Source organism: Eleginops maclovinus, chromosome 5, assembly GCF_036324505.1.
Source record: "Eleginops maclovinus isolate JMC-PN-2008 ecotype Puerto Natales chromosome 5, JC_Emac_rtc_rv5, whole genome shotgun sequence".
Classification (NCBI taxonomy): domain Eukaryota; kingdom Metazoa; phylum Chordata; class Actinopteri; order Perciformes; family Eleginopidae; genus Eleginops; species Eleginops maclovinus.
The window spans coordinates 14711195-14724424 of NC_086353.1; the positions used below are offsets into that span (position 1 = coordinate 14711195).

General features: G+C 37.9%; 1 protein-coding gene across 1 annotated transcript in view; it reads left to right on the top strand.

The window, feature by feature from the left end:
- The window catches only part of ctnna2 (catenin (cadherin-associated protein), alpha 2), a 256736-nt gene that overhangs the window by 17416 nt on the left and 226090 nt on the right, over positions 1–13230 (top strand). Inside the window, exon 2 of the mRNA XM_063882786.1 lies at positions 1586–1692. Coding sequence (XP_063738856.1) covers positions 1591–1692 — 102 coding nt within the window. The 5' untranslated portion in view covers positions 1586–1590. The remainder of the gene's footprint in view (positions 1–1585; positions 1693–13230) is intronic.

Sequence of the window (13230 nt, forward strand, 5' to 3'; positions counted from 1 at the left end):
GCCTATTATGATTCACTGTTCCTGTCCAGATTTCCTTGCGGGAACGCACATTTAATGACTCTACCGTTTGTGAAGGCCTAATTATTTACAGTTTTTTATCTAAATGTCCATGCTCTTTTGAGAGAACTTTAATGTCCAGGTTGCGGTTTAATTCATAGTGCCAGGCTGCCCAATTTCCTGCATTTCATCCATCTTAAACCAACTGTGTGTAGTATTAGCGGCCTCTGGCCCAGATCTGTCATTCTTATTCACATACTTTACTCCCCTCTGCCTCATTGACATTGGCAGTAGACTGAGCTGTTCCCAGCTGGCCCATTCTGAAAATGCTTACTGAAGAAACACATCCTCACAATAAAACAGACAGCTACCCCCTTGCCAGCTGTTCAGTCCTCACATTTACGTAATATAACCCCACTTCCAAAACGATAATGAGGAAATATTCCATGTTAAAAAAGCAGATTGTCTCAAGAACAATTAAAACTTCTATGGCACTGGTCAGCACAATCTCAGGAGGGCTTATTTTCACATATCTGGTTTCTGGTTTTGCTGTTTACTACTATCAAGAGATGTGGCCAATAAGACTCTTGTCGGATTAACTGAATATGTGGAACTTCAGTTTTAAAACTGTAACTTTTCTCTATTTTTTTTTTGCTGACTTTAACCTCCTTTCTTAACTGTTTTCTTAATTTGGATAATTTAACGAATGCATTGTTTATACCTGAATTATTTTAAGTAATTGGCAATGTAGACAAATCCAAGCCATAAACTAAATGACATCTAGCTTCACTATTTGTAGAAAAACAATAACATTTTCCTGGATTTTCTGTTGACTTACAGAATAACCTCCACCTTAACATGGACAAAGCCCTGCATTGTAATGGGAAAGTTAATTAAGAAACCTAATTGCAGAAATATAAGGTTATAGAGTTGGTCAGCCATTTCAATTGTCGACTGTGCTTTTAAGTTTTTTAATTTGCCAAGGTTTTCTTACTGTCAACAGTTAATGGACATTCACAGAAACATTGTTTTTGAGGCAGTTATTTTAGCCTGGGTTTCATTATATTTTGTGGAATGACTACACTGTCTGTGGGGATTAAGTATTGGCACAAACTCCACGAGGAAAAATGATCTCTGTGAATGTTGGTCTCTGATTGGTTAATGGTTGTTTGTTAAGTAATGAGCAATAGAAAAGAAAGTGACAATGTGAAAAAGACTAATTACGCTCAGACACAGAGGTGGATTGATTCAATGGAGTACACATTTGGTCATAACCACAGAGTGTGTTTATCAAGTTCAGACCAAATTTGGGAAACGCAATTTTGGAATGGAATGTGTTTTTTAACATTGCAATAAGCATTACTTTACAAGGATATATCCAAATACTTCGTATCCTGGGCATCAGTGTAGCCTGGAATCTGTGATCAATCATCCTCAGGCTGTTATACCTGGCCTGTGTTCCTCCAACAACTCCTCTCAACACAAGTGCCAGTACTGATACAGTAGGGAACTCTGGATTACGTTATGCACTGAAAGCTTTCACAGCTACACCATCCACTAACAATTGATCTGATTTTGCTTCCAACAGAGATCATGACGACCGCCACCTCCCCCATCCTGTTGAAATGGGACCCTAAGAGTCTTGAAATCCGCACCCTGACTGTGGAGAGGCTTCTGGAGCCACTGGTTACACAGGTAATTCAATTTACTCTGCGATGCAAGAACAACAAAAGAGTAGCCGAAGCAGTTAAGATTTTTCTTTGACGATAACATGAGTCTACTGACTCACTAAAATAGGTTTACGTCTTTTTATGTATGTACTGACACTAGAAAAATCCTCAATATGACATGTTCTGGTACTTAATGAGTTGTTTACACTCTGTAAGCCTTCTAAATTCTGATTGCACTAACTTTGATGAACACACCACTTGTCATAGGTCAGTACAAAATACTTTTTTTCTTATCTCTTGGCTGGACTACTTGTTGCAAAGATGCTAAACTCAATTGGGTTACTTCAAAAGACTGTGGCTCAATTCCACTTATTTTTTTTGGCTGTGAATTAGGGTTTGGTATGTTTAACAGTTTTCTGATAATGATTATAATTCTGAAAATGTCCGAATCTTACTGAATCTGGATGCTTGGCAAGTTCATTTTAAGTGCTGACATAAATAAACCAATGTCTACCTGAAAGCTTCTGTATAAAAAAAAGAAAAAAAAACACATACAAAGATCCAACACAATTTCGGTGTGATTATGGATGTAAATAAACTCAGTTTCCAAGGTAATAGAACACATATGTGTACTACTGTATAACATAACATAAATCCCACAACAAAATCCAGCGGACTTACTTTTATCACTCAAATAAACACAGACTCCAGGTGGGACTGTACCTACAGTGGGGCAAAAAAGTATTTAGTCAGCCACCAATTGTGCAAGTTCTCCCATTTAAAAAGATGAGAGAGGCCTGTAATTTTTATCATAGGTACACTTCAACTATGAGAGACAGAATGAGAAAATAAAATCCAGGAAATCACATTGTAGGATTTTTAATGAATTAATTGGTAAATTCCTCGGTAAAATAAGTATTTGGTCACCTACAAACAAGCAAGATTTCTGGCTCTCACAGACCTGTAACTTCTTCTTTAAGAGGCTCCTCTGTCCTCCACTCGTTACCTGTATTAATGGCACCTTTTTGAACTCGTTATCAGTATAAAAGACACCTGTCCACAACCTCAAACAGTCATACTCCAAACTCCACTATGGCCAAGACCAAAGAGCTGTCAAAGGAGACCAGAGACAAAATTGTAGACCTGCACCAGGCTGGGAAAACTGAATCTGCAATAGGTAAGCAGCTTGGTGTGAAGAAATCAACTGTGGGAGCAATTATTAGAAAATGGAAGACATACAAGACCACTGCTAATCTCCCTCGATCTGGGGCTCCATGCAAGATCTCACCCCGTGGGGTCAAAATGATCACAAGAACGGTGAGCAAAAATCCCAGAACCACACGGGGGGACCTAGTGAATGACCTGCAGAGAGCTGGGACCAAAGTAACAGAGGCTACCATCAGTAACACACTACGCCGCCAGGGACTTAAATCCTGCAGTTCCAGACGTGTCCCCCTGCTTAAGCCAGTACATGTCCAAGCCCATCTGAAGTTTGCTAGAGGGCATTTGGATGATCCAGAAGAGGATTGGGAGAATGTCATTTGGTCAGATGAAACCAAAATAGAACTTTTTGGTAAAAACTCAACTTGTCGTGTTTGGAGGAGAAAGAATGCAGAGTTGCATCCAAAGAACACCATACCTACTGTGAAGCATGGGGGTGGAAACATCATGCTTTGGGGCTGATTTTCTGCAAAGGGACCAGGACGACTGATCCGTGTAAAGGAAAGAATGAATGGGGCCATGTATCGTGAGGTTTTGAGTGAAAACCTCCTTCCATCAGCAAGGGCACTGAAGATGAAGCGTGGCTGGGTCTTTCAGCATGACAATGATCCCAAACACACCGCCAGGGCAACGAAGGAGTGGCTTCGTAAGAAGCATTTCAAGGTCCTGGAATGGCCTAGCCAGTCTCCAGATCTCAACCCCATAGAAAATCTTTGGAGGGAGTTGAAAGTCCGTGTTGCCCAGCGACAGCCCCAAAACATCATTGCTTTAGAGGAGATCTGCATGGAGGAATGGGGCAAAATACCAGCAACAGTGTGTGGAAACCTTGTGAAGACTACAGAAAACGTTTGACCTCTGTCATTGCCAACAAAGGGTATATAACAAAGTATTGAGATGAACTTTTGTTATTGACCAAATACTTATTTTCCACAATCATTTGAAAATGAATTCATTAAAAATCAGACAATGTGATTTTCTGGATTTTTTTTTCTCATTCTGTCTCTCATAGTTGAGGTGTACCTATGATAAAAATTACAGGCCTTTCTCATCTTTTTAAATGGGAGAACTTGCACAATTGGTGGCTGACTAAATACTTTTTTGCCCCACTGTATTTATTCCGGAAAAAGATCCTTGGCAACTATCCTGTTTTTCCAGTCTTCATAAAGCTGCTTCGTTGCAGGTAATGACTGACCCTCTGACAGTTGTTGTTATTCGATTTTGAAAGTCTAGATTTACTCACAGCCTGGAACTCAGAACACAGCCTGTTTACTCTTCGGTCCCCTAGAGAATGTTTTGTATTGTAAGTATTGATTGAAGACTTGTTGCCTGTTTTACCTGTTGCCAGAGCAGTACACTGCTTTTATCCACTTTTCTTTGCTTTTTTTGGGAGGGGGGAAAAGGGATTACTGAAGTCTCTGGGTATATCTGAACCCACAAAACCCTTATATTCCCACTTTAAAATCATTCTTTTTGACTCAGGCAGCTAGGAAGTCTGTAATGTACATCCACATGCACAGTCCTGAACAAAGCATGATGCCGTCATACAATAAAATATAAGTCAACAGAAACAGGATAGCTGCAAATAAGAGTAACTTTTCTTTATTGCTTTTAAAAGGTATTCTGACACTTCAGTAACAAGCTGAAATAAGATGTATGCTGCTTTCAAATTAAGACATAAAAGTGCTCAATTAAACATTATATATTCTGACTTAAAAAAACATAAGCAGAAAATGATCTTATTCTTATGACTTATACAGTATTCCAGTCTTTCTGTGGTAGCCCATACTGTAAACCAGTCTAATAGATATCATTTAATCCCCACAAAATAAACCCTCAACTTTTTCCTTCTTTTGTTTGGTAACCTCTGTGTTATGTGTTATGGTTTTCATATCGATGAGCCAACATAAGCATAGAAAGGGCTGTAGCAGTAAGCTCTTGAATAGGGTCTTTGCAGACATGAATGACTTATTAAATACACATGGCAGCATTTAGTGCTGACGTGTAACATACTTAAATGCAAATCCTGATCATCCCTGACACAAAAATTGCACTAGACTCGAACAGCACATTTTGTGCCTATTCAAAGTAACATCCGTAGCAAATAATACAAAGACCAATAAAGAGATCAAGCTACAATTGAATACAGAGGAAGTTGAGAATGACTTATTTATTTTAGAGGATCACAGTTTCTTGTAGTTTTTGCCATCTTCAATCCTATATGACTATCGGTTTTGGGCTCATTTGCCTTTTTTTGAATTAAATAAAACTTGCTATGAAACACCATTACATTGCATCTAGCCTTTGTGTGGTCATAAACATGTCAGGTATGTAATTACTTTATGTTAGTATACATTTCATTTAATGAGCTTCCTCTTTTCACACAGTGATCATTCTTTATCCCTTTCTATAGCATTGGCTCACTGCCATTACAACAAATGATGACCTGTTTCATTTAAGAGAATAACATGTTTCTTTGACATCTCTCTTTTCCTCTTTGACTGTTTTGGAGCAGTTATCATGAATTATATTGGAAAGCTCTAAACTAAGTAGTTTGATTCTAAACACGACGCTAAAAGATTTACCAAAAAGAGAAACAATTCAGATGCAATACAAATCATTTTTGATTTAGAAGCTGCTTGACAATGAGATTAAACCAATAAAAGATTGCTATTCGTCTTATAAGTGCTTTTGTAACTTAATTTTCTCCCCCATCTGAAAGTTTCCTGGGAATTTGGGGATATTACAGTAAGAATTCATCATCTACTTTACTGCACGATGATAGTTAAATGCTGCAATAAAGAGGATATTGCGATAAAATGCACCTGGGAATGGGAATAACCAAACGGCAAACGCTTGTAATTCGTTTGAAGATTGCATTTGCATTGGAAGTTTGAATCGTTTTCTAAAATGAATGATACACTGTGATTGTTTATCCTGTCAACTTGTTTGATTCAGTGTTTTTGGGTTGAATAAAAGGTTACCCCAGGAGAATAGAAAACGTGCTCTAACTGACATTGCTCGAGATAGCAAGCTCATTTATCATGGCCAAGCTTCTCTCCCCCCTGCTGGAGTACTGGGCGAGTCCATAGCTAATAACACTGAGGGGCTTACTTTATCACTGAGTATGAAAGCCTGTGATTTAGTAAACATTTTTATACTGCTGGCGGTAGCAATATTTTTCTTAAGAATTACAGGTAGAAAAAAAACAAGTATTACAATCTTAGCTGTTTCCATTTGCAGTCTACTTTGTGTGTCTTGGTATGGAAATATGGTTATAAGAACGGAGGAGGCTTTGATATAACCACAGAAAAAAGATGACAGGTGTTTGGCACATGCTTTAAGAAGCTGCTGGGATAGTTTTGCATTGGCTCTTGATGTCTTCCAATACAGTATGTATATATTTATTTGCAACTCATTAAATAAATATGTAAAGCATTACACATTGCAAGAATTACTTTTGAAAACAGACCAATGGGACTTCAGCACAGGCCAATATTAACAGTAGATTAGGGTGTACTGAAAGTGAGCAGTAGAAAAACGAGCCTTGTCACTTGATGAGTGTCTGTGCTGGTCCCTCTGAAGCAGTAGATCAGATAGCTGGTAAATATAAGTTTGCTGATCCCAGAACTCACATCAGGTAGTGTGTCTCCTGTAACCGTTTCTCAGCAGGAGCTGCTAATGAGGTAAAAAGCTCTCCAACCATATATTCAGGGTGAGGGGTGTATAGGGGCCTCATCATTTACAGTGAACTGCCAAACAGTATTTCATCAGAGAGAAGATACTTCTCTTCTCTGTTGTCTCTCTCTCTGGCTCTCTCTCATTCTTACACAACCTCACAAACACACACACAAACGCACACACACGTATATTTATTTATTGTTTGCTTCCCCTTCGTTCTCACACATTCCATTTCATCTGAACGTGTTATGTACACAGAAATAATCCATTGTTGAAATATGTTTGATATGCTTTATTTGTTGAGTGTGCTTTATTGGACTTCCCTTTCCAGGAATACCTGACAAGGATAACTATAAATATCCCAATTACGATAAACAGATACAGCCAGCATTATTTCATTAATAATGGGCGAGAGGAGTTGCCTATTGACTTCTTTCCTATAAGATTTATTTCAGTCAATCGCTGGGTAGCTTTTAATTAAAACTCCACAGTAATAGACTCAGTTCCTTTTAGACAAATACAATTCAGTGATGTATGCATGATACAATTTTGGCCAAGATGTTTTTTTACCTCATTAATGATTTACCAAATTACGAAAGATCTTGTGTCACTTTGACAGGGGTAAGACAAGTAAATACACCTGGCTCACATAGATGCTCAATCCTACCAATCTCATGACAAATCATTTTAAATTATAGGGGCCATTTTTCTGCACAGTTTCCCTGTTGATACTTTACACACAATACAAGATACAATTAAAAGTAAACATAACATATTTAAATCCCTTTTGCCTATGTGGGGTTTTTAAATGCATGACTTTTACTTGTAATGGAATATTTTCGTACACTATTCTTGTATTGATACTTTTACTTACTGCAATTAAAGGGAGTATTTCTTCCACCAGTGACCTATCCAATATATATATATATATATATATATATATATATATATATACTATTTGACCTTTATTGTTAAAGTAAAGCAAAACGATGTAAGACGCTTTCTTTGCATTCCTGAACTCAAAGTCAGTTTTGGTTTGAAAGTGAAATCGACAAACACTTTCGGACCTCTTCCCCCCCAATGCTGCGTCTTTGAGCAGCGGGATGTTTGGTCCTTGACGTTCTGCCTCTTTGTGATGATACTCCAGAGAAAAAGCCTCTTTTTTCCACACTTGCTGTTGTTACTCTAGAGATCATTACACAGCCGTAACTCAGTCGGTGCTACATGCAAAACTGCCTCTGGTCCAGGAGAGACTGAAGGTGGTTGGTTCCATGAGTAAATGTGAACACTGGATAGATTTTGATGCCTTTTAGGAGCAAACTTTAAGGATAAGTATAAAGTACAAAGTATTAATACAAAAAAAGCTTGCTCTTGATGGATATAGTTAATTAACAGACAGCATGACATAGGCACAGTTTGTGTAGTTGTCTAAATTCACATACGTCATTGATTAGTTGTGTTTCGGGGACACGGCGAGCACTATCATTTAATTTGGTTTTCTTGGTCATTAGGTTGACAGCTATGATTCCTTGGCATATTGACTTCCATTATAGTGGTGTAGCCGGACACCCGAGGGGCAGAGTTGGCTGTCAGGATTAGATGCTTTAGCCGCCTTTTTGTTTTTGTGTATCATCCCAGCCCAAGGTTTGGCTCATTGCATTAGTTGGCACCTGACACACATACACACAGACACACTCTAGTCAAGGGGCTTAACATAAAGGGAGGGGAGACGACGGCGGCAAGGGGCTTAAGGCTTCATGCTGCATCACTGTCATAATCCATTAAGCTAGCGGAAAAGCAGGAAGCTTGGACCTCAAACAGACACTTTTTTGGAGGCTAAAAGTGAGGCTTTACTTCTCGTTAAAGTTTTGACTGAAACCACTCTCAGGAGTTGAACAGTTTTATTTAGGAATATTACGACAGCTTATTTACCGCAGAAGAAACTTTTTAAGGAAAAACAAAATGACTTTTGATTTTGTTTAATGAAGGGATGTATAAAGAAAGTCATGCTAAAAAAGGGGAAAATCTCACTGGATTTGAAGATGTGAAGACCTCTACTCTTTGTACTTTTTTTCTGTCCCTTGTTTGAATTTGGATGAGAAGATTTCAAAGAGAGTTTAACCCTGTGAGAGGCTATGATTTTCAAAGGCAGACTGGAACCCCTGCTTTTTGGCATGCTACTCATCGGAAACACTTGCTTTGTTACAGGGTCCTTCATTCAAGCTGAAACAGGAAGACACGGAAATTAATGGAGCAGATGTGAACGACAGTGATATCTTGTCAAGGCCAACACATAGTCTAAAGTTAATTTAACACCATTATATAAACATTTCATTATTACAATGCTCATAATACTTTTTAATGTATTCATGCATTTAAAATGATAAGCATACAGCTTAAATGTTTGACTTGTGTGATCAACGTTTGCAATAATCTGAATTTCCCCCTCAAACAATTACACATTGATGATATATCTAAATCTAAGGTGATTTAAACACCCAGTCACGACAATTTGAATAAGATTTTGCTCTCTTCCAGCTTTGGTATAGTTATGTAACCCATGTGATGCATTTGATCCCCTCTGTTTTTGCCTCAGTTGACCCTCCTGCTTTGCATGATATCGTGACATTAGCTCTGTTCTCAGATGTTTCACATTACCGCTCCCCTGAGAATGCTTAGCGTGCGTCTTTGATGGCCTTCACAGCGAAACATTTTATTCTACAGTGGCCAGAAGGAATGCCACATGAGCATTTATTTGATATTGCGACTTAGGTGAATGGAAAACACAAATGGTGTATATGTATACGTATATGGGTGTTCCCAGCCACACCCTTAGCCATTTTGGAACTGTGTGATTAGTAGTAATGACGTTGGGGATTTACTCTCAGTTTTACCTAAAATATTGGAACATGATTTAGTTAATATCTTCATGACTGTTTTTTTCTCATGTCTTTGAAATTATAGTTGGGAAACCTCCTCTGCGTATGCACTTGCTTGACCCACTCAGACTTTGCTTTAGTTGTATTAGACCCTAAGTGTTTAGGTTTTTTCTCTTACCTCTCTATGTCTAAACTGTTTGAAGGTTAACATCTTTAGTAAATCAGTCTTTGTCATAATCCCTTCCATGTTATTCCAATAAATGGCAGTTGGGCAGAGCATTCATTTCTCAGCTAGTTTTGGCAGTGACACTGTGGACTCTCATGCTCCTGTTTGCTTTTTCTGAAAATCAATGGAGTGTTGCTTCTATGCAGCTCAACACATCGACTCTTGACAACAATGACACACTTACAGTGCAAGCATTTAATTGCACATACTTCTCTGTCCTTATCTGTTGCTTATTCTGTGACTCTTCATCGCATGTGGAAATGGGGCGTCTGAAATCCTGCATTGAAAGTTATGCTTTATTTTTTACACGGTACTATGCTAAGGATGACAGCTGTGTCATTATGCAGAGTGCCCCCTGTTAACTTCTGCCTTCTCATTACCTTTGCTAGTTCCTCGAGGTCAGTTGTGGATCTTGTGAAACACACTTCAATCTGTCTTCGGGATGTATTTTTTCGACACCTTGCTATGTCAGCATATGGCATGCCCCAGGGTTCTGAACAGCAGCCATGCACAGATGCCGGTTGTCCGCTCTTGCTCTGCTTTCCTACCATAGAAAATGAGCCAAATCAGAGCACATTTCTTGACAAAACAACCCCCCTTCTGAATTAAGCATTATTTTCACAAGCATGAAAACAACAAGCCACGATGTCAAAAACAACCTTACTTTATATTTGTTGTTGTTTTATATATTTTTTATTCATGATGAATAACCTGAACCATAAATACTTTCCCTGGTATTAACTCATTCTAAAATTGATTGGACAGCACTGCTTATTTTTCCGGCTGTACATTAACTTTTCAAATATCTCCATCACTAATAGGTTTTATATGCATTTAAATATAAATGTAACTTAATACTTTGATGCAATGGAGGTTAAAGACTCACAGCAGACTTTTTAAATGGGCTACAGCGATTAGGACTCGGACTTAGCTACCAAAACACCCCAAAAAGCATTTACTTGATAAGCTCTGGTGTTAAAATATGTCTCCATTCTGTTAGTGTCTGCTACTGTGCGTGCATTAAACCACTTTACTTCAATAATATACCTGGGCAAATGTGACATCTCAAAATATCTTCTATCAAAATAGCACAAATTCTCTTTGAAGCAATTTCTATTTTGAACTAGACATTTTGAATGAATTATGTATATTTAAATTATGAATATAAATGTGGGTTAACAGTGACTTTTTGTCTCATAATGTTGGTGAGTTCTATTCTGTGCATCAATTTTGGAAATTAAGGAAGTGGAACACTTAATCTCTTCTCAGCTCGCTCTCAAGGCCTCAGTTTTCATTAGACTTTTTGAAACAGTTTTCTAAAAGCATTTATTCTACAAAAAATAATATTTAAAAAAAAACTTTTATAAATGAGAGAGAGCCAGGCGAGAGGGGGGAGACCGTGGATGTTTCTATATTCATTATTGAAAATGCCCTGTCTCATGCCTGAAAGCAGTTGGAGCTGCAGAGGAGAGTGCAAGGTCAGTACTGTATGCCTTGTATTGTCTGGTAGTTTGTGAACCAGGACATTATGGTAGCAAGGATGTAACATTTACTCACCATCACCTCTTACACACGTTCCTTTATTAGTTCCCTGGCCTGATAAAACTGACAAAATGTCACTCAGTTTATGCTGTGAAAATGCTGAGTAGCTCCACAGAACAAAAACACATCTGATCCATTTGGGATATTCAAAGCACTCTGACTTTGTGCCAGCAGGGGTCTTCCAGGGCCTCCCCTGTTCTGCCGTATGTGTGAAAGAGTAAGACAGAGAGGAAGTGGATGAAAGGGGAAGAAGCAGACGGATAATCTGGGATTCCGATTGTCTGCATATTTGGCTGGGAGCAAGATGAGCACAGATGTATTCTAAATGAGGCCAAATAGTAAAGAAATGGTGTCTACTTTTTTCTCTCCAATTTTTGGGGGATATATTTCTTTGTAACTTTCTTCAATACAGATATTATCTTCCTGTATGTGACCTATAAATTTAGTTAACTTGACGAACATATTATTATTTTAGAGAACAGAACATGCCACAAAACAAGCCCATTCCCATGCATAATTTATTTGCCGAGTTCCACTGCCTAACTTTGGTCTACAGATTTCCTTCAAGTTTTGTCGCGCTTCGCTGAGTTTTGCATTTACTTAGAGTCACTGTTAACTATAAACTGGCTACAGTTCCCTGAAGGTAATAATAAGAGACTTATGTGGTTGCGTTAATTCAAACACATTCAATCATTTTGTTTATATTGGGTGAATATTCCCTCTATGTAGTGCATGTTCTAAATTATTAAAGTAACTCTGGAGATAATTCTATCAATATTAACAGATTTATTCCATTAAGTTGTGATAGTTTAGTTTTAACATTGTATGAATGAATGACAGTCATTTCTACTAATACATCTTAGAGGAGTTGTCATCTATAAAGCAACATTTTAATTGTGCTTTTCTCATAATTATGCGGATCAAAAATATCAACAATAATTGCCAAGCTGTCGTACCAAAACATTTTGTCCTCTGCTCTGGTCTTTACATCTCCTATCATTGCCTCAGACACTGAACTGGAAAGTCAATTTCTGTTCCATCCACTTATGAACACACTCTCAAATAATCTGATCCACTTTCTGTTGCTAGTGGTAACCCCTACTTGCACAGTTGCACAACAGATTCTGTTTACCTGACATTTTTACATATAGGCTGTATTCAACATCACTCTGTATTTATTACATACAGTGGAGCACTACATTCACTTTCCACTTAAGGGACCAAATATTGGGTTTGTAAATGCATCTTTTATAGAGTAAAACTAAAAACAATTCTGCTAATTGCAGATGCATGATACCTACACGTTTTGTTCAGCAGTATAGTCTCCACATATAAACACCACTTTCGTGATTTTTGAAGCATAATTGCAATCGTCAGAAGTAAAGAGCTAACATTAGCCTATAAGGGAGCTTCATCACGGTTACATAGCTCCCTGTCACCTCCATTAAGCCAAAGGCTGAATCGTGCTCAGTGATATTATTTTTAGGAGTCTCTGGTGGACACCTGAGCAATCGTCATTTTAAAGGCGCTTAAACCTTTCGGACGTTCAACCATTGGGCTTTTTATTAATCCTTTTTAAGGTCGTAGAACAAAATGTGAACATCTCTTAAGCTTGTATTAACCACAGATCTTATTTCATTTTATTTTATTTGCATTTGCAGATACAAAAGTACGGAGCCCCTAAGGTGACATGAAAAAAAAAAAAAAAAAGTTTAGTTTCACGTGCTCACGTGAAACTTTCAGGTGCTCACGTTAGTTGCGCTATATTTCAATCTCGGTCTTTATTATAAGGACATTGCTGCTTTGCTTGCAAGTCGTCACCATTTTCACGTGCGTCACCAGTTTCACGTGAGCACGTGAAACTAAACTTTTTTTTTTTTTTTTTTTTTTTTTTTTCATGTCACCTTAGGGGCTCCGTACAAAAGTGACCATTGATCAGCTTTAAACTTGTTCATATTGAACATATACTGTTTGAATATCTGTTATACAGGGGAAGTAAATGAGTGATTTTGGTCAT